This window comes from Mustelus asterias, chromosome 19 (assembly GCF_964213995.1).
Source record: "Mustelus asterias chromosome 19, sMusAst1.hap1.1, whole genome shotgun sequence".
Lineage (NCBI taxonomy): Eukaryota > Metazoa > Chordata > Chondrichthyes > Carcharhiniformes > Triakidae > Mustelus > Mustelus asterias.
The window spans coordinates 10,505,985-10,527,807 of record NC_135819.1 but is presented as its reverse complement, the minus strand read 5'-3'; the positions used below and the strand labels follow the sequence as shown (position 1 = coordinate 10,527,807).

At 48.4% G+C, this 21,823-nt stretch overlaps 1 protein-coding gene across 4 annotated transcripts in view; it reads left to right on the top strand.

Annotated features, from left to right (window-relative positions):
* LOC144507761 (noelin-2-like) overlaps nt 1–20,675 on the top strand; it is a 131,450-nt gene extending 110,775 nt beyond the window's left edge. For all 4 annotated transcript variants that reach the window (XM_078235035.1, XM_078235036.1, XM_078235034.1 and 1 more), the window contains 3 exons: nt 5,934–6,153; nt 7,870–7,976; nt 19,998–20,675. In XM_078235035.1, the coding sequence (XP_078091161.1) occupies nt 5,934–6,153; nt 7,870–7,976; nt 19,998–20,675 (1,005 nt within the window). The remainder of the gene's footprint in view (nt 1–5,933; nt 6,154–7,869; nt 7,977–19,997) is intronic.
* Nucleotides 20,676–21,823: the final 1,148 nt, after the last annotated feature.

Genomic DNA, 21,823 nt, shown 5'->3' with positions numbered 1-21,823 from the left:
TTTTAAAAAGTGTTCGCTCATTATTTGCAACGCTGTGAACGAAATGAATTCCCTTTGCCCTGAATTGTAAATATTTAATTTTGTTGAAAGTCTAATTAAAACCTTCCTTCAGTCTGACCTTCAGCTGATGTCTCCAGAAGCCAGCACGGAGTGAGACCAAGCGCCCAGGGACCCCTTTACACAACGCAGCCAGGATATATCAGACAGGTCTGTCTGAGGGCGGACAGATGTGTGGGCTGGCTAAAGAACTCCACTGTGCACTGCACATTACCAACCATGTTTCTAATTTCATGGTGTACAGAAGGACAATCGTCTCCCGCACAATGTGCTTCTGTCCTATCAAGTAGATAGCTAAATAAAGTAACGTTTAAATTTATTTATTAGTCACAAGTCAGGCTTACATTAACACTGCAATGAAGTTACTGTGAAATTCCCCTAGTAGCCACTCCCCGGCGCCTGTTCGGGTCAATGCATCTAACCAGCACGTCTTTCAGAATGTGGGAGGAAACCGGAGCACCCGGAGGAAACCCACGCAGACACGGGGAGAATGGTGCAGACTCCGCACAGACAGTGACCCAAGCCAGGATTCGAACCCGGGTCCCTGGTGCTGTGAGGCAGCAGAGCTAGCCACTGTGCCACCCTGCCTTTGCAAGGACAAGGGGAGGTTATGAACTGACTTTCTGGCTGTTGCCTTTTCTCCTGACCGCAGCTCTGGGCAGCACGGTGGCACAGCGGTTAGCACTGCTGCCTCACAGCGCCAGGGATCTGGGTTCGATTACAGGTCCGCACTGTCTGTGTGGAGTTTGCACGTTCTCCCCGTGTCTGCGTGGGTTTCCTCCGGATGCTCCGGTTTCCTCCCACGCTCCAAAGATGTGCGGGTTAGGTTGATTGGCCATGCTAAATTGCCCTTGAGTGTCAGGGGGCTTAGCGGGGTCAATATGTGAGGTTACGGGGATGGGGCCTGGGTGGGATTGTGGTCGGTGCAGACTCGATGGGCCAAATGGCCTCCTTCTGCACTGTAGGGATTCTATGATTCTATGAAATGTATAATCAGTAACTCAGCAAGCAGAATCCCTGGCATGGACAAAGAGGTTTCTCTTGCGTTATATATCTTCCATTTAAATGGCACTTTTCACAACATAAATACTCCCTAAGCGGTTTACAGACAATGAAATATGCTCTGAAGTGTAGTGAAGACGCAGATGCCAATTTGCACAAAGCAAGGTCAAACAGCAATCCAATAACGATCAAATTATCTGGGTTTTGTTTTATCAAATACGGGCGGCACGGTGGCACAGTGGTTAGCACTGCTGCCTCACAGCGCCAGGGACCTGGGTTCGATTCCCGGCTTGGGTCACTGTCTGTGTGGAGTTTGCACATTCTCCCTGTGTCTGCGTGGGTTTCCTCCGGTCGCTCCGGTTTCCTCCCACAGTCCGAAAGACGTGCTGGTTAAGGTACATTGGCCATTCTGAATTCTCCCTCAGTGTTACCCGAACAGGCGTTAGAGTGTGGCTTCTCGGGGATTTTCACAGTAACTTCATTGCAGTGTCAATGTAATACTTTGACAAAGGCTCATAGAATCATAGAATCCCTGCAGTGGGGAAGGAGGCCATTCAGCCCATCGAGTCTGCACTGCCCACAATCCCACACAGGCCATAACCCCAAGCGTTTACCTTAGTCATCTGGACTCGAAACATAGAACATAGAACGGTACAGCACAGAACAGGCCCTTCGGCCCACGATGTTGTGCCGAGCTTCATCTGAAACCAAGATCAAGCTATCCCACTCCCTATCATCCTGGTGTGCTCCATGTGCCTATCCAATAACCGCTTAAATGTTCCTAAAGTGTCTGACTCCACTATCACTGCAGGCAGTCCATTCCACTCCCCAACCACTCTCTGCGTAAAGAACCTACCTCTGATATCCTTCCTATATCTCCCACCACGAACCCTATAGTTATGCCCCCTTGTAATAGCTCCATCCACCCGAGGAAATAGTCTTTGAACGTTCACTCTATCTATCCCCTTCATCATTTTATAAACCTCTATTAAGTCTCCCCTCAGCCTCCTCCGCTCCAGAGAGAACAGCCCTAGCTCCCTCAACCTTTCCTCATAAGACCTACCCTCCAAACCAGGCAGCATCCTGGTAAATCTCCTCTGCACTCTTTCCAGCGCTTCCACATCCTTCTTATAGTGAGGTGACCAGAACTGCACACAATATTCCAAATGTGGTCTCACCAAGGTCCTGTACAGTTGCAGCTTAACCCCACGGCTCTTAAACTCCAACCCCCTGTTAATAAAAGCTAACACACTATAGGCCTTCTTCACAGCTCTATCCACTTGACTGGCAACCTTTAGAGATCTGTGGATATGGACCCCAAGATCTCTCTGTTCCTCCACAGTCTTCAGAACCCTACCTTTGACCCTGTAATCCACATTTAAATTAGTCCTACCAAAATGAATCACCTCACATTTACCAGGGTTAAACTCCATTTGCCATTTTTCAGCCCAGCTTTGCATCCTATCTATGTCTCTTTGCAGCCTACAACAGCCCTCCACCTCATCCACTACTCCACCAATCTTGGTGTCATCAGCAAATTTACTGATCCACCCTTCAGCCCCCTCCTCTAAGTCATTAATAAAAATCACAAAGAGCAGAGGACCAAGCACTGATCTCTGCGGCACTCCGCTAGCAACCTGCCTCCAATCCGAAAATTTTCCATCGACCACCACCCTCTGTCTTCGATCAGACAGCCAGTTACCTATCCAATCGGCCAACTTTCCCTCTATCCTCTATCAGCTGCTGCCAGACCTGCTGAGATTTTCCTGCGTCTTTTTCTCTTTTGGTTAATCTGAGCCTACTTGTGACACTAATAAATAAGCTAAACGTTTTAAAAACATTGGCAAGTGTGGGTTTTTTTTTTTAAATGACCATTTTGGTAACCCAAACGGTGCGGATGATTGACCCCTGAACCAAAGTTGCCAGGAGGGAAATTCCGTGGCCCGAATTGTACCGGCACGGCCGCCCTGATTCCGGGGGCGGGCGAGGCTCGGAGAACGGCATTCTCCTTTGGCCTCGGGCGGGATTGTATGAAACTCGAGCCCACGTGCCGGCAAAATTCCACCCCGTGTCTTGCTAATGTTTGCAGCGAAATATATGGTTAAGAAAAAAGGTTTTAAACGCAGTCATAAATTTCCCGCTGCCTTTACAACCCTTCGACTGTGAGAATCAGATGTAGATTGATGCAAGGCTTTGAGGCCTGTTGCTCAATAACATATTCTTACTTGCTTCTTAGCTTCATGTCCTTTCTGGCTGATATATTCTGTTTGTTCCAACGTGAAAAACAACGTCTGGTGAAACTCTTGTGCATTACTTCATGTCGTTCAGGAGTCCAGGGGATGAAGTTATATTTCAAGACAAGGATTTTGAATTTCATAAGGAGGATGAATGTCACGAAGATTGATGTCGCTTCGGCTGAAGCATGAATTAGCTGCCAAACCAAGCACAACTTTTCAATTTAGCTATGGATAAACTGTCGGATTAAATCACGAGGCACAAATTACATCTCGTTTCTTTAAAGATGCATTGGGAAGGTATAACGTGACACCTTGTTTTCACGAACAACAGGACACATCGCCGGTAACTAGGGAGAATTTCCATCGAGTTCCTTTTGCCATAATAAGGCCCTCTCTCTCTGCAGAGCACTGATACGCGAACATATTAATTAGGAGCAGGAGTAGACCATTCGGCCCCTCGAGCCCTCCTCCTCTCTTCAATATGATCAGGGCTGATCTGATTTCTGTAGGGTTACGTGGCTGGGTGGGATTGTAGTCGGTGCAGACTCGATGGGCTGAATGGCCTCCTTCTGCACTGTAGGGATTCTATGATTCTATATTCTGTGAGTGTAACCTCAACCCCACATTCCTGCTGACCCCCCCCGATAACCTTTCACCGCCCCCTGGTTAATCAAGAATCTCTCCAGCTCTGCCTTATAACTAATCAAAGACTCAGCTTCCGCCGCCTTTTCATAGAATTCCTACAGTGCAGAATCTGTACCGACCACAATCCCACCCAGGCCCCATCCCTCTAACCCCATGTATTTACCCTGTTCATCCCCTGGCACTGAGGGGCAATTAAGCGTAGCCAATCAACCTAACCAGAGCATCTTTGGAGTGAGGGAGGAAGCCGGAGCACCCGGAGGAAACCCCACGCAGACACGTGGAGAGAATGTGCAGACTCTACATAGACAGTGACCCAAGCCGGGAATCGAACCCGGGTCCCTGGTGCTGTGAGGCAGCAGTGCTAACCACTGTGCCACCATGCCATCCAGTTGTGAGATTTAAAGGGAATTGTACAGTAGAGAGATGGGCCAATCAAAACAAGTGGCATTTATGCCCCATATGAGCCTCCTTCCACCCGACTTCATCGCCCTATCAGCAATTCCCCTTCTATTCATTTCTCCCTCCTGTGTTTAGTTAGCTTCCTGTTAAATGCATCAGTCTCAACTCAATCTGGATTCCTGGGTTTAATGTTCTGTTAATTCTTGTTCTTTTTAATTCATTTGTGGGACCTGGGTGTTGATGGCTGGGCCAGCATTTATTGCCCATCTCGAGTTGCCCTTGGAGGGCAGTTGAGAGTCAACCACATTGCCGTGGCTCTGGAGTCACATGTAGGCCAGACCGGGTAAGGACGGCAGATTTCCTTCCCTAAAGGACATTAGTGAACCAGATGGGATTTTCCAACAATGATTTCATGGTCATCAGTAGATTCTTAATTGCACATACTTTCTGTAGAATCCTTTGTATGGTTTGCTTTAGTTAAAAGACTTCATTGTAAGGTATTTCTGCCGATATAACTAATTATCTGAAGCTTTACAGCTAACCTGACCACATTTTAAAACTCAGCTGGGAATTCTGGGATGAGTTTGGAAATTGACTGCATTTGAAGATGCGATGTTGGCAGAAATGGTTTTTGTCATAAACAAGCTTTCATGGTCACAGCTACCAATTGTTTATGTTAGTTGAAGACTATGTGTGCACAGCTCTTTCAGAACTCAGATAAGCAGTCATATATTGTAAGTAACAATTATCTGTTTTTCAGTTGAATCCTGTACAAGTTCAAGTTCAAGTCTGCATCAGGACCAGCCATCTAGGCTCTCTCTCTCTCTCTCTCTTTATCTGTCTCTTCCTACTCCAGTAAATAGTCTCTTTTGTTTCTGTTATGTTAATCAATAAAAGAGGTTCAGCTTGGGTGGGCAGCACGGTGGCACAGTGGTTAGCACTGCTGCTTCACAGTGCCAGGGATCTGGGTTCGATTCCTGGCTTGGGTCACTGTCTGTATGGATTCTGCATGTTCTTCTCGTGTCTGCGTGGGTTTCCTCCGGGTGCTCCGGTTTCCTCTCACGGTCCGAAAGATGTGCTGGTTAGGGTGCATGGACCCGAACAGGCGCCGGGAGTGTGGCGACTAGGGGAATTTCACAGTAACTTCATTGCAGTGTTAATGTAAGCCTTACTTGTGACTAACGAATAAATGAACTTTGGACCAGTTCTGCCTGCAGCTGATCGAAGAAGAGATCAGACCCTACACTTTTTCATACTGAATTCACATTCCACCATCTCCCGTGGTGGGACTCGAACCCTGGTCCCCAGAATGTGAGCTGAGTTTCTGGATTAATAGTCTAGCGATAATACCATGAGGCCAACGCCTCCCTCTGGTGACATAGCACAGTGGCATTTTGCTTTAACCCATTAGTGGGCTCAATGTTAACCAATGTCAAAGCCGCCCTGTTTCTGTGGTAAACTTTTCCTTGGATGAACATAAAATGACAGGGAGTGACGGAGTTGAAAGGTGACAGTGAGGGTGTTTGTGCTTTTCGATTAGATTACTCCCACTGCATGTTAACTGATGTAGCAAACTGCTCTGGCATCCGACAGGAACTCAAGGAGAAGATGAACGAGTTGTTGCCACTGATCCCTGTCCTCGATCAATATAAGTCTGACGCCAGACTGATCCTGAAGTTGAAGGAGGAAGTTCGGAACCTGTCGGTGGTGTTGTTGGGAATCCAGGAAGAGATGGGAGCCTATGACTACGAGGAACTCCAGCACAGGGTCATGCTTCTTGAACAGAGGCTACACGCCTGCATGCAGAAACTGGGTAAAGACTTCATTCGAACAGCACCAACATTCACTTCTTCCCCGCTTCCTTTTTCATCCTGCTCAATGTTTCTGACAGCTTTGGCACAGGCATGATGGGCCAAATGGCCTCCTCATGTCTCGGGGGGGTGGGGGGGGGGGGGGTTTAAATTCATTTTTACAGGACATGGGCGTCGCTGGCTGGGCCAGCATTCGTTGTCCATCCCTAGTTGCCCTTGGAGGGCAGTTGAGAGTCAACCACATTGCTGTGGCTCTGGAGTCACATGTAGGCCAGACCGGGGGAAGGACGGCAGATTTCCTTCCCGAAAGGGACATTAGTGAACCATAGAATCACAGAACATTACAGCACAGAAACAAGCCTTTTGGCCCTTCTTGGCTGTGCCAAACCATTTTTCTGCCTCGTCCCACTGACCTGCACCTGAACCATATCCCTCCACACCCCTCTCATCCATGTACCTGTCCAAGTTTTTCTTAAATGTTAAAAGTGACCCCGCATTCACCACCTCATCTGGCAGCTCATTCCACACTCCCACCACCGTCTGTGTGAAGAAGCCCCCCCTAATATTCCCTTTAAACTTTTCCCCCCTCACCCTTAACCCATGTCCTCTAGTTCTTTTCTCCCCTAGCCTCAGTGGAAAAAGCCTGCTTGCATTCACTCTATCTATACCCATCATAATTTTATACACCTCTGTCAAATCTCTCCTCATTCTTCTGCGCTCCAGGGAATAAAGTCCTAACTTATTCAACCTTTCTCTGTAACTCGGTTTCTCAAGTCCCGGCAACATCCTTGTAAACCTTCTCTGCACTCTTTCAACCTTATTAATATCCTTCCTGTAATTAGGTGACCAAAACTGCACACAACACTCTAAATTCGGCCTCACCAATGTCTTATACAACCTCACCATAACATTCCAACTCCTATACTCAATACTTTGATTTATAAAGGCCAATGTACCAAAGCACTCTTTACGACTCTTTCTAAGTTTCTAAGACCCTATCTACCTGTGACGCCACTTTTAGGGAATTATGTATTTGTATTCCCAGATCCCTCTGTTCCACTGCACTCTTTAGTGTCCTACCATTTACCTTGTATGTTCTACCTTGGTTTGTCCTTCCAATGTGCAATACCTCACACTTATCTGCATTAAACTCCATCTGCCATTTTTCAGCCCATTTTTCTAGCTGGTCCAAATCCCTCTGTAAGCTTTGAAAACCTTCCTCACTGTCCACTACACCAGGTGGGTTTTTCCCGACAATGGTTATCATTGGATGTTTAATTCCTGATTTTTATTGAATTCAAATTTCACCAGCTGACACGGTGGGATTCAAATCCAGAACATCAGCCTGGGTCTCTAGATTAATAGTCTAGCGATAATACCAATACCTCAATTGTTTAATTTTCCATACTTAAAGTGCCCAATCTTTTGGATAGCTGCACTCCCTAACTCTTCCCTCACCTTCTCCCCTCTTATCACCCCACATCTTATCCTCCCCTCCTCCAGTAAACGCAGAATACTGCCCAGTCTCTATCACTTTCACTGAAAGCCAGTTTTACCCCAAACTATTTATTTGAAAGCCACCTTGTCAGCCTTTGGCCTGTTTTTCTCCAACTCCGCCTTGTTTTGAAACCTCCCGGAAGCAATTGGATATTTTACTAACACGCGCGGCGACCCAGCCCCAGTGAAGATTTACCCATTTGTCTTTCCTTCTCTTCCAGGCTGCGGGAAGCTCACAGGAATCAGTAACCCATTCACCGTCCGGGCATCGGGCTCCCGCTTTGGCGCCTGGATGACGGACACTCTAGCTTCCAGCACAGAGAATCGGGTAGGTGAAACAACTCGGGGTTGCCACCCCTGGGGGCGAGGGATGCCGGGGAGCAGAAATGCGGGTCGAGTACTGCAGCGCTGGGGCTTGAGGCAGCATCGCATGTGGACAGCAGAGGGAGCCAAGTCTCGGAGTGCTTTGATTTGATTTGATTTATCATTGGGATAAAGTGAAAAGTATTGTTTCTTGCACGCTATACAGACAAAGCATACCGTTCATAGAGTACAGAGGGGAGAAGGAAAGGAGAGGGTGTAGAATGTAGTGTTATAGTCATAGCTAGGGTGTAAGACCATAGAACCATAAGATATAGGAGCAAGATTAGGCCATTCGGCCCATCGAGTCTGCTCCGCCATTCAATCATGGCTGATATGATTCTCATCCCCATTCTCCTTCCTTTTCCCTGTAACCCTTGATCCCCTTATTAATCAAGAATCTATCCATCTCTGTCTTAAAGACACTCAATGACCTGACCTCCACAGCCCTCTGTGGCAAAGAGTTCCACAGATTCACCACTCTCTGGCTGAAGAAATCCCTCCTCATCTCAGTTTTAAAGGAGCGTCCCTTCACTCTGAGGTTGCGCCCTCTGGTTCCAGTCTCTCCCACTAGTGGAAACATCCTCTCCACGTCCACTCTATCCAGGCGTCTCAGTATTCTGTAAGTTTCTGTAAGTGTAGAGAAAGATCAACTTAGTGCGAGGTAGGCCCATTCAAAAATCTGACGGCAGCAGGGAAGAAGCTGTTCTTGAGTCGGTTGGTACGTGACCTCCGATTTTTGTATCTTGTTCCCAACGGAAGAAGGTGGAAGAGAGAATGTCTGGGGTGCGTGGGGTCCTTGATTATGCCGGCTGCTTTGTCGAGGCAGCGGGAAGTGTAGACAGAGTCAATGGATGGGAGGTTGGTTTGCATTCATTAGGTTAGCTGGATGAGATGGAGGGTAGGGGCACAAAGGGAGCACAGGTCGCTGGAGGGGACCTGGTTTATTCAGTGAGGTAAGTAATCGGAATTTACGGCACTCTGTACAATACCGGGAACCTCCATGCGGTCTCAGCAGTGTGGTGAGGTGGGGGGGGGGGGGGAGGGGGGAGGGAGGGGGGGCCTCATCGCGATTGTGAAGCCGACTGCTGTGCTCGAGGGGCGCCATTGCGCAGGCACCCTGATCTCCCAATGCACAGTGTGCGCTGGTACACTCTGTACATGATGTGGAGATGCCGGCGTTGGACTGGGGTAAACACAGTAACAGATTTAACAACACCAGGTTAAAGTCCAACAGGTTTATTTGGTAGCAAAATGCCATTAGCTTTTGGAGCACTGCTCCTTCGTCAAATGGAGTGGAAATCCACTCCATCTGACGTTGGACTGGGGTAAACACAATAAGAGTTTTAACAGCACCAGGTTAAAGTCCAACAGGTTTATTTGGTAGCAAATGCCATTAGCTTTCGGAGCGCTGCTCCTTCGTCAGATGGAGTGGAAATTTCCACTCCATCTGACGAAGGAGCAGCGCTCCGAAAGCTAGTGGCGTTTGCTACCAAATAAACCTGCTGGACTTTAACCTGGTGTTGTTAAATCTGTTACACTCTGTACACACAGTATACTGGGAGGTCTCCTGCCACTCCCCCCACTCTCCCACGGACATCACCCACCCCCCCTCACCCCCCGATCGTCACCCCAGACAGGGCCCACCCCCACCCCGATCGCTGCCCCAACCAACCAACCCCCTGGATCGTCACCACCCCCCCTGCAGATTTCCCCTACCCATCCCTCTACGGATCTCCCCCTGCCTCTTCCCAGTCAGACTCCACATCCTCAGGAACCCCCTCCCCCCCCCCCCTCCCTACGCCCCCAATGGGCAGTGCCTGGCTCTTTTCCCGACCACCCCCGGGGTCTTCACTGGCCTCCGCTCCCACTGGCGAGGCCATGGCATCCGGTCCCCCCGTTGGTGGGGACCATCTATGACCCTCGTCAGTGAGGCCCCCCACCAACGCGGGGGGCTAGGATAAGTGAGCCTGGATGATAACGTTTGGGAATTGTTAATGAAATCAACGTCAAAAACAGTGCCGGTAAGATCGCGAGAGGTGAGAAACAGAGCGCAAACTCAATTTTCCGCCTCTCGCCCTATCTTACCGGCTCAGCGCGCCAGTCGATTAACGTGGCGAACTGCTAAGGTCACACTCCTAGGCTGTGCAGTCCTCAGTTGATCAAACATTTAGATTATTCGTCTTAGGATAAGGGATTAGCAAATTTAAAACAGAGTTGAGGAGAAACCACTTCTCCCAAAGGGTTGTGAATCTGTGGAATTCGCTGCCCCAAAGTGCAGTGGATGCTGGGACAGTGAGTCAATTTAAGGAGGAGTTAGACAGATTTTTAATCGGTAATGGGTTGAAGGGTTATGGGGAGAAGGCAGGAAAATGGGGATGAGGAGCATATCAGCCATGATCAAATGGCGGAGCGGACTCGATGGGCCGAATGGCCTCATTCTGCTCCGAGGGCAGCGCCGTGGCACAGTGGTTAGCACTGCTGCCTCACAGCGCCAGGGATCCGGGTTCAATTCCCGGCTTGGGTCACTGTCTGTGTGGAGTCTGCACGTTCTCCCTGTGTCTGTGTGGGTTTCCTCCGGGTGCTCCGGTTTCCTCCCACAGTCCAAAAGATGTGCTGGTTAGGGTGCATTGGCCGTGCTAAATTCTCCCTCAGTGTATCCAAACAGACGCCGGAGTGTGGTGACTAGGGGATTTTCACAGTAATTTCATTACAGTGTTAATGTCAGCCTACTTGTAGAATCATAGAAAGAATCATAGAAACCCTACAGTGCAGAAAAAGGCCATTTGGCCCATCGAGTCTGCACCGACCACAATCCCACTCAGGCCCTACCCCCATATCCCTACATATTTTACCCGCTAATCCCTTGTGACACCAGTAAATTACTTTACTAATTCTGCTCCTATATCTTATGAACTTTGTTGCACTTCTTTAAGGTCAGAGGGAGACCCTCCTTGCCTGTCGGCTGTTAGTCACACTGCAGGCTAGTGGTTCCCAACCAGTGAAGACTCCCCACCCCCAAGCGTGCCACAGAAAAAAGATTCAAAGTGATTGGAAAATTTGTGTCATTAAATTCATTTAATTAAAGCTAACCTTCACCTTCAGCCCTGCAGTCGCTATCTCCAAGGCCTGACGAATCCTGGGCGTCCCACACGGGTGTGCTAGCTGGGAGGGAGCCGCACGTGCACAGTGTCGATTTTGTACCTTGGTCAGACCCACGCCAATAACCAACGGGACTTGGAGCTAAAGGCAAAGGCCCCCCAAGCGCCCACACGAAAAGGGAAAACTCCAAACAGGGCTGCAAAAAATCCTGGGAGAAGTGAGGGAGAGAGATACGGTTCAAACAAACAGGAGAGAATACAGCGGGAAGTTACAAACCAAGTTCCCAGTCAGGGACGAAGGCAGGGAGAATAGAACCTCGAAGTATTTTTATAGCATAGAGGTGTGCAGTGACAGAGAAAAAGGTTGGAAACTAAAATAAAAGTTTTTCAAAAGTTTATTTATTCGTGTCACAAGTCGGCTTACATTAACACTGCAATGAAGTTAGTGTGAAAATCCCCCAGTCGTCACACTCCGGCGCCTGTTCGGGTTACACTGAGGGAGAATTCAGCATGGCCAATGCACCCTAACCAGCATGTCTTTGGACTGTGGGAGGAAACCAGAGCACCCGGAGAAAACCCACGCAGACACGGGGAGAACATGCAAACTCAGCACAGACCCAAGGCTGGAATTGAACCCGGGCCCCTGGCGCTGTGAGGCAGCAGTGCTAACCACTGTGCCACCCCTAATGTTGCGAGCTGCCAAATGACACAACAGGTGAACCCAATGGACCCAGAGTAAAAGATACCTCACTTAACCATTTTTTCAGGGCTCAATGCTATCTTATACTGGCGACCGTTAGTGGAATAATAATCTTTCTAATCTGCTTGGAGGAGCACACTTCATATTCAGTATCTTTCAGAATTGCTTCCCTGGTAACGACGCGTTTAGCATTCCTGGCGACCTCCCTGGTAATTAATTTGGACGTTACTCATGGCACTGCAACGGTCCATGTTCTAGCTGTGGGATTAATGAGTTGTTTTAACTCTTCGACATCAGTAATTATAGCACTGAGTGATGCCACCGATGCTAAGTTGTTGACTAATCTAACCTCTCCCAGCTGACATTAATTAATATCACAATCTTTCAGTGTCGTGTTTGCCAGATGCATGAAATCGAACGTGTAAGGATGAGGGGGGGGGCGTGAAGCGATGGGTTACCCTCCCCTGAAGGTGCTCTCGATCAAGGAGTGATTTATTATTGCCACACATGCAGTGAAAAATATTGTTTCTTGTGCACTATACAGACAAAGCATACCATTCATAGAGTACACAGCGGAGAAGGGAAGGAGAGAGTGCAGAATGTAGCCCTAGTCATTTGATTTGATTTGATTTATTATTGTCACATGTATTAACATACAGTGAAAAGTATTGTTTCTTGCGCGCTATACAGACAAAGCATACCGTTCATAGAGAAGGAAAGGCGAGAGTGCAGAATGTAGTGTTACAGTCATAGCTAGGGTGTCGAGAAAGATCAACTTAATGTGAGGTAGGTCCATTCAAAATTCTGACAGCAGCAGGGAAGAAGCTGTTCTTGAGTCTACTTGAGTCTTCATCTACTTTGTCACAGCTAGGATGTTGAGAAAGATATATGGTAAGTCCATTCAAAAGTCTGACAGCAGCAGGGAGGAAGCTGTTCTTGGGTCGGTTGGTACGTGACCTCAGACTTTTGTATCTTTTTCCCGAAGAAAGAAGGTGGAAGAGAGAATGTCCGGGGTGCGTGGGGTCCTTAATTATGCTGGCTGCTTTTCCGAGGCAGCGGGAAGTGTAGACCGAGTCAATGGATGGGAGGCTGGTTTGTGTGATGGATTGGGCTTCATTCACGGCCTTTTGTAGTTCCTTGCGGTCTTGGTCAGAGCAGGAGCCAGACCAAGCTGTGATACAACCAGAAAGAATGCTTTCTATGGGGCATCTGTAAAAAGAGTCATAGCGGACATGCCGAATCTCGTATGGACAAAGTTGAGGCGTTAGAATGACGGAAGAGGATGCTTGATAAGTCCAAGCATGGGGTAAGGAATGGAAGGATATGCTGAGGGTGAGATGAAGAGAGAGAGAGGAAGAGAGGAGGCTGATGTGGAGAATAAACCCTGACGTGGTTATGTTGGGGCAAATAACTTGTCTTTATGTTGTAAATTCTGCCCTTACTTGGAGCTAGTCCACTGGTCGCGGTTGTGAATAAAATGACCCAAAGTTGGAAGGTGACCTCTGCTTTGAAGAGGCAGAATCCACTCTCAGGGACATTGTCCCAAAACCCACACCCTCCAGAGCCAGACCAAGCCGGGTTATGGATCTTGCCAGATTTCGATTGGACAGTTCAGGGCCACGGGCAGTTCAGGTCAAGCGGGGGGCTGGAGTCAAGAGTCACCCAGAAGACAGGAATGGACTGTCCTACAGGCAGTGAAGTGGACACCTAAAGTTTTTTTTTTGAAGTTTGTTTGTTCATTAGTGTCACAAATAGGCTTACATTAACACTGCAATGAAGTTACTGTGAAAATACCCTAGTCGCCACACTCAGGCACCTGTTCGGGTTACACTGAGGGAGAAGTTAGCACGGCCAGTGCACCTAAACCAGCGCATCTTTCAGACTGTGGGAGGAAACCGGAGCACTCGGAGGAAACCCACGCAGACATGGAGAGAACGTACAAGCTCCACACAGACAGTGACCCAAGCCGGGAATCGAACCCACGTCTCTGGCGCTGTGAGGCAGCAGTGCTAACCACTGTGCCACCCCCCACCTCCCAGCGTAGAGGCAGAGCGTTGCCGTGTTCTCCAGGTAAGTTTGTATTCACTGTGACACAAGAGCACATTATAGAAATGTCCGGTGTTTGGACAGCTTGGGTGTCAGACACTGCGGGCGGGAGTTTACCGCCACGTCCGCCCGAGGTTTGTACAATCCCGCCCGAGGCCAATGGAGAATGCCGTTCTCCAAACCTTGCCGGAAATGGGACGGACGTGCCGGTAAAATTCTGGCCTGTGGGTGGGGTCTTCTGGGCACACATGCCCCCAAAACTGGAAAATCCTGCCCGAGATCAACGGACATTAGCATGATCCGCACCGCGCCCCCCCTTGCCCGCTCTGATTCCCGTGGCAGGCGGGATATATGTATCATTACAGTACGTAGCCCCAGTTTGTATCAAGCGACCCACACAAACCCCTCCCCCACCCCCGCCATTTCTAAAAGTCTACAGGACACAACTTTCCCGTTGATATCCAAAGAAAAAAACATTAGCTGAAACGTTCGGGCTGTTAGCCCACTCAAGAGCTTAAAAACTAACAACATGTCAAGCTTATTAGTCAGCCTAGCGTGTGGTTACGCATCAGAATCAGCTTGGGGAATTAATTAATGCTGGCTCTTCAGCGCTGCGGTGATATCACCGTGGAACAGAAGGGCTTTGAATCCCAGAGGATTTGGTCTGAAGGCACTTACTGCTTCCTTCTTTCCTTTACCCAACTCATTTCCTGGCGAGCTTTCGACAGTTTTCAAGTTGTTAATTATTTCCTGTCGAAAACGCCAGCCGTGATTTGATTGGATGACAGAAGCAGTTAGAAGGGCTGAACGGTCCCCTCTTGTGTGGGGAAATGTGTGTTTTAGTTCACATGCAGGGCGGGTTGTCAACCAGTTCAACATCATGGTTATTTTCTTATTATTTCACTCCTTTCTATTAAATTATAATTTTTCTGTAATTCCATTGGGATGTGGGTGTCGCTGGCTGGGCCAGCATTTATTATCCATCCCTAATTGCCCCTTGAGAAGGTGGGGGTGAGTTGCCTTCTTGAACCGCTGCAGTCCCTGTGGTGTGGGTACACATGATGTGGAGATGCCGGCGTTGGACTGGGGTAAGCACAGTAAGAAGTCTCACAACACCAGGTTAAAGTCCAACAGGTTTATTTGGTAGCAAATACCATAAGCTTTCGGAGCGCTGCCCCTTCGTCAGATGGAGTGGACTTCTTAGTGTGGGTACACCCACAGTGTTAGGGATGGGAGAGTCCCGGGATTTTGACCCAGCGACAGTGAAGGAACGGCCGATTATATTTCCAAGTCAGAATGGTGAGTGGCTTGGAGGGGAAGTGGCTTGGAAGGTGCAGTGGCTTGGAAGGTGCTGTTGAAGGAGCCTTGGTGAATTGCTGCAGTGCATCTTGTAGATGCAGGGTGGCACAGTGGTTAGCACTGCTGCCTCACAGCACCAAGGACTTGGGTTCGATTCCCGGCTTGGGTCACTGTCTGTGTGTTTCCTCCGGGTGCACAGGTTTCCTCCCACAGTCCGAAAGACAAAGAGGTTCATTGGCCGTGCTAAATTCTCCCTCAGTGTACCCGAACGGGCGCCAGAGTGTGGCGACTAGGGCATTTTCACAGTAACTTCATTGCAGTGTTAATGTAAGCCTACTTGTGCCATTAATAAATAAACTTAAGATGCTATACACTGCTGCTACTGAGCGTCGGTGGTGGAGGGAGTGGATGTTTGTGGATGTGGTGCCAATCAAGCGGGGCTGCTTTGTCCTGGATGGTGTCGAGCTTCTTGAGTGTTGTTGGAGCTGCACCCATCCAGGCAAGTGGGGAGTATTCCATCACACTCCTGACTTGTAGATGGTGGATAGGCTTTGGGGAGTCAGGAGGTGAGTTACTCACTGCAGTATTCCAGCCTTTGACCTGCTTTGGTGGCCACAGTGTTTATATGGCTATACCAGTTCAGTTCCTGGTCAATGGTAGCCCCCAGGACATTGATAGTGGGGGATTCAACGATGGTAATGCCATTGGATTTGATTTGATTTATTATTGTCACATGTATTAACATACAGTGAAAAGTATTGTTTCTTGCGCGCTATACAGACAAAGCATACCGCTCATAGAGACGGAAAGGAGAGAGTGCAGAATGTAGTGTTACAGTCATAGCTAGGGTGTAGAGAAAGATCAACTTAATGCAAGGTAAGTCCATTCAAAAGTATGACAGCAGCAGGGAAGAAGCTGTTCTTGAGTTGGTTGGTACGTGACCTCAGACTTTTGTATCTTTTTTCCCGACAGAAGAAGGTGGAAGAGAGAATGTCCGGGGTCCTTAATTATGCTGGTCAAGGGGAGATGGTTAGATTCTCTCCTGTTGGAGGTGATCATTGCCCAGCACTTGTGTGGCACGAATGTCACTTGCCACTTGTCAGCCCAAGCCTGGATATTGTCCAGGTCGCGCTGCATTTGAAAATGGACTGCTTCAGTATCTGTGGAGTCGCGAATGGTGCTGAACATTGTGCAGTCGTCGGTGAACATCCCCACTTCTGACCTTATGATGGAAGGAAGGTCATTGATGAAGCAGCTGGAGAGGTGTAGAGTATTTCCTAAATTAGAAAGTCTCGATGTACAAAGGGAACTGGGTGTCCTTGTCCACAGCTCACTGAAGGGCGGAGTGCCGGCCCAGCAAGCTATTAGGAAGGCAAATAGTGGGATAGGTAGTATTGAGGAAGCAGAGGGGGCTGCAGAAGGACAGGTTAGGAGAGTGGGCAAAGAAGTGGCAGCTGGAATACAATGTGGAGAAGTGTGAGGTTATGCACTTTGGAAGGAGGAATGGAGGCAGAGACTGTTTTCTAAATGTGGAAATGCTCAGGAAATCAGAAACACAAAGGGACTTGGGGAGTCATTGTTCAAGATTCTCTTCAGGTTAACGTGCAGGTTCAGTCGGCAGTTAGGAAGGCAAATGCAATGTTAGCATTCATGTCGAGAGGGCTAGAATATAAGAGCAGGGATGTACTTCTGAGGCTGTATAAGGCTCTGGTCAGACCCCATTTGGAATATTGTGAACAGTTTTGAGCCCTGTATCTAAGGAAGGATGTGCTGGAAAGGGTCCAGAGAAGGTTCACAAGAATGATCCCTGGAATGAAGAGCTTGTCGTATGAGGAACGGTTGAGGACTCTGGGCCTGTACTCGTTGGAGTTTAGAATGATGAAGGGGGGATCTTATTAAAACTTACAGGATACTGCGAGGCCTGGATAGAGTGGACGTGGAGAGGATGTTTCCACTAGTAGGAAAAACTAGAACCAGAGGGCACAACCTCAGGCTGAAGGTTGAAACAGAGATGAGGAGGAATTTCTTCAGCCTGAGAGTGGTGAATGTGTGGAACTCTTTGCCGCAGAAGGCTGTGGAGGCCGGGTCATTGAGTGTCTTTAAGACAGAGATAGATAGGTTCTTGATTAATAAGGGGATGAGGGGTTATGGGGAAAAGGCAGGAGAATGGGGATGAGAAAAATATCAACCATGATTGAATGGTGGAGCAGACTCGATGGGCCGAGTGGCCTAATTCTGCTCCTATGTCTTATGGTCTTATGGTCTTAAATGGAATGGTAGCCTTTGTCGCAAGAGGATTTGAGTTCAGGAGCAGTGAGGCCTTGCTTCAGTTGTACAGGAGCTTGGCTAGTCCACACTGGGAGTACTGTGTGCAATTTTGGTCCCCTTACCTCTGAAGGAATATTATTGCCATAGAGGGAATGCAACGAAGGCTCACCAGATTTGCTCCGGGGATGTCTGGACTGTCTTGTGAAGAGAGATCGGGTAAACTGGGTCTGTAATATCTAGAGTTTTGAAGAATGAGGGGTGATCTCATTGAAACCTACAAAATACTCAAACGAATAGACAGGGGGAGATGTAGGTAAGATTTCTACCTTGGTTGGGGAATCTAGAACCAGGGAGCACAATTTCAAAATAAGGGGGATGCCACTTCGGACTGAGATTTGGAGAAATTTCTTTACACTGAGGCTTGCGAATCTTTGGAATTCTCTACCCTAAAGGGCTGTGGGAGCTCAGTCACTGAGTATATTTAAGATAATTGGCCAGTCATGTTGCAACTATATAGAACCTTAGTTAGGCCGCATTTGGAATATAGTGTTCAATTCTGGTCGCCACACTACCAGAAGGATGTGGAGGCTTTGGAGAGGGTACAGAAAAGATTTACCAGGATGTTGCCTGGTATGGAGGGCATTAGCAATGAGGAGAGGTTGGAGAAACTTGGTTTGTTCTCACTGGAGCGACGGAGGTTGAGGGGGGGCGACCTGATAGAAGTCTACAAGATTATGAGAGGCATGGACAGAGTGGATAGTCAGAAGCTTTTTCCCAGGGTCAATTACTTGGGGGCATCGGTTTAAGATGTGAGGGGCAAGGTTTAAAGGAGATGTACAATGCAAATCTTTTACACAGAGGGTGGTGGGTGCCTGGAACTCGTTGCCGGGGGAGATAGTGGAAGCAGATACGACAGTGACTTTTAAGGGGTGTCTTGACAAATACATGAATAGGATGGGAATAGAGGGATACGGTCCCCGGAACGGTAAGGGGTTTTAGTTCAGATGGGCAGCATGGTCGGTGCAGGCTTGGAGGGCCGAAGGGCCTGTTCCTGTGCTGTAATTTTCTTTGTTCTTTGTGGTTCTAGAGATTGATAGATTTCTGATTCACAATAATGGTTATGGGATAGTATGAGTGAAAGACATTGAAGTGTCCAATCGGCCATGATTGTTATTGAATGGCGGAACAGGCTCGAAGGGCTGAATGGCCTTCTCCTGTTCCTATGATAGGAATCGTAACACCCAGCCAAGCAGGAAGCACTGACTCAATGTCAAAACCCCAGACTGAAACAGGAAGATATGCATTTAGATCCAAACACCAGCCACCTCAGAGTGTTGCTGCCAATTTTTAATGTTTAGTCACTGTTGTAATGAAGGAAATGTAACCAATTTGCAAATTCTCGCAAAAAAAACAGCAATGTGATAGTGAACAGATCATGTTTGTTCGTGGTGTTGATTGAGGGATTGATATTCTGCCAGGATTCCGGGGAGACAGCGCAGAAGAGGCCATTCGGCCTCTCCAGTCTGCACCGACTCTCTGACTTAGTACCTTACCCAGTCTCTCTTCCCTGCCCAATCCCCTTAACCCCATACATTTACCTTGGTCAATCCACCAAACCCGCACATCTTGGGACACTAAGGGGCAATTTAGCATGGCCAATCCTGCTAACCTGCACATCTTTGGACACTAAGGGGCAATTTAGCATGGCCAATCTACCTAACTTACACATCTTTGGACACTAAGGGGCAATTTAGCATGGCCAATCCTGCTAACCTGCACATCTTTGGACACTAAGGGGCAATTTAGCATGGCCAATCCATCTAACCCACACATCTTTGGACACTAAGGGGCAATTTAGCATGGCCAATCCACCAAACCTGCATATCTTTGGACACTAAGGGGCAGTTTAGCATGGCCAATCCCCCTAACCTGCACATCTTTGGACACTAAGGGGCAATTTAGTATGGCCAATCCATCTAACCTGCATATCTTTGGACACTAAGGGGCAGTTTAGCATGGCCAATCCCCCTAACCTGCACATCTTTGGACACTAAGGGGCAATTTAGTATGGCCAATCCATCTAACCTACATATCTTTGGACACTAACGGGCAGTTTAGCATGGCCAATCCCCCTAACCTGCACATCTTTGGACACTAAGGGGCAATTTAGCATGGCCAATCCCCCTAACCTGCTCATCTTTGGACATTAATGGACAATTTAGCATGACCAATCCCCCTAACCTGCACATCTTTGGACACTAAGGGGCAATTTAGCATGGTCAATCCACCTAACCTGCACATCTTTGGACACTAAGGGGCAATTTAGCATGACCAATCCCCCTAACCTGCACATCTTTGGACACTAAGGGGCAATTTAGCATGGCCAATCCACCTAACCTGCACGTCATTGGACGCTAAGGGGCAATTTACCTCTGCTGTGAGGCAGCTGTGCTAACCACTGTGACAGGGAATCACAGTGTATGATATTCCGGCCATGTTTTTAATCTAGTTTTCCTACACCGTGCCCCCTCAGTCAAGTCGCTGCGTTCAAATTCTTCCCCCTTTTGTCTTGCAGCTGTGGTACATGGACGGGTATCTGAACGGACGCACCGTCCGCGAGTTCCGCTCCTTCAACGACTTTGTCAAGGGGGAGAAGTTCGTGATCTACCGCCTGCCCCACCCTTGGGCGGGCACGGGCCACGTGGTCTTCAACGGCTCGCTGTACTACAACAAGTACCAGAGCAACATCATCATCAAGTACCACTTCCGCTCGCGTAGCGTGCTGGTGCAGCGTAGCCTGGACGGGGCCGGCTACAACAACACTTATCCCTACTCCTGGGGCGGATTCTCCGACATCGACCTGATGGTGGACGAGAGCGACCTGTGGGCCGTCTACACCACCAACCAGAACGCGGGCAACATCGTCATCAGCCGGCTAGACTCCCAGACGCTGGAGATCCTTCAGAGCTGGGACACGGGCTACCCCAAGCGGAGCGCCGGGGAGTCCTTCGTGATCTGCGGCACCCTCTACGTGACCAACTCCCACCTCGCCGGCGCCAAGATCTACTTTGCCTACTATACTAACACATCGAGCTACGAGTACACCGATATCCCGTTCCACAACCAGTACTCACACATATCCATGCTGGACTACAACCCAAGGGACCGAGTGCTTTACACATGGAACAACGGACACCAGGTCCTCTATAACGTTACCCTTTTCCATGTCGTAAAGACATCGGGCGAATTGTAATGTGACAGGACACTCCTTTTTACATTTAAACATACCATTATTTAAAACAAAGACTGTTCAGTGTGAGTGCGCATGGTTCTTTTGTGTTACCAAACAATAAAGTCTAACTTTGAAATGGACACTTTGGTTGGTGTCTCATTCTCTTCCTGGTTAGGCCGCGTTTGGAGTATTGCGTGCAGTTCTGGTCGCCACAGTACCAGAAGGATGCTTTGGAGAGGGTGCAAAGAAGTTTCTTGCCTGTTCCGGAGGGTTTTCGGTAAGAGGAGAGGTTGGATATTCTCGGATTGTTTTCACTGGAAAGACAGACGCTAAGGTCGACAAAATTAAGTTTTCATGGAATCATAGAATCGCTACAGTGCAGAAAGAGGCCATTTGGCCCTTCGAGCCTGCACTGACAACAATCCCACCCAGGCTCTACCCCCGTAACCCCATGCATTTACCCTGATAATCCCCCTGACACTAAGGGGCAATTTAGCATGGCCAATCCATCTAACCTGCACATCTTTGGACACTAAGGGGCAATTTAGCATGGGCAATCCATCTAATCTGCACATCTTTGGACACTAAGGGGCAATTTAGCATGGCCAATCCATCTAACCTGCACATCTTTGGACACTAAGGGGCAATTTAGCACGGCCAATCTACCTACCCGCACATCTTTGGACACTAAGGGGCAATTTAGCATGGCCAATCCATCTAATCTGCACATCTTTGGACACTAAGGGGCAATTTAGCATGGCCAATCTACCTAACCTGCACTTCTTTGGACACTAAGGGGCAATTTAGCATGGCCAATCTACCTAACTTGCACATCTTTGGACACTAACGGGCAATTTAGCATGACCAATCCATCTAACCCGCACATCTTTGGACACTAAGGGGCAATTTAGCACGGCCAATCTACCTACCCGCACATCTTTGGACACTAAGGGACAATTTAGCATGGCCAATCCATCTAATCTGCACATCTTTGGACACTAAGGGGCAATTTAGCATGGCCAATCCACCTAACCTGCACATCTTTGGACACTAAGGGGCAATTTAGCATGGCCAATCCACCTAACCTGCATATCTTTGGACACTAAAGGGTAATTTGGCATGGCCAATGCATCTAACCTGCACATCTTTGGACTGTGGGAGGAAACTGG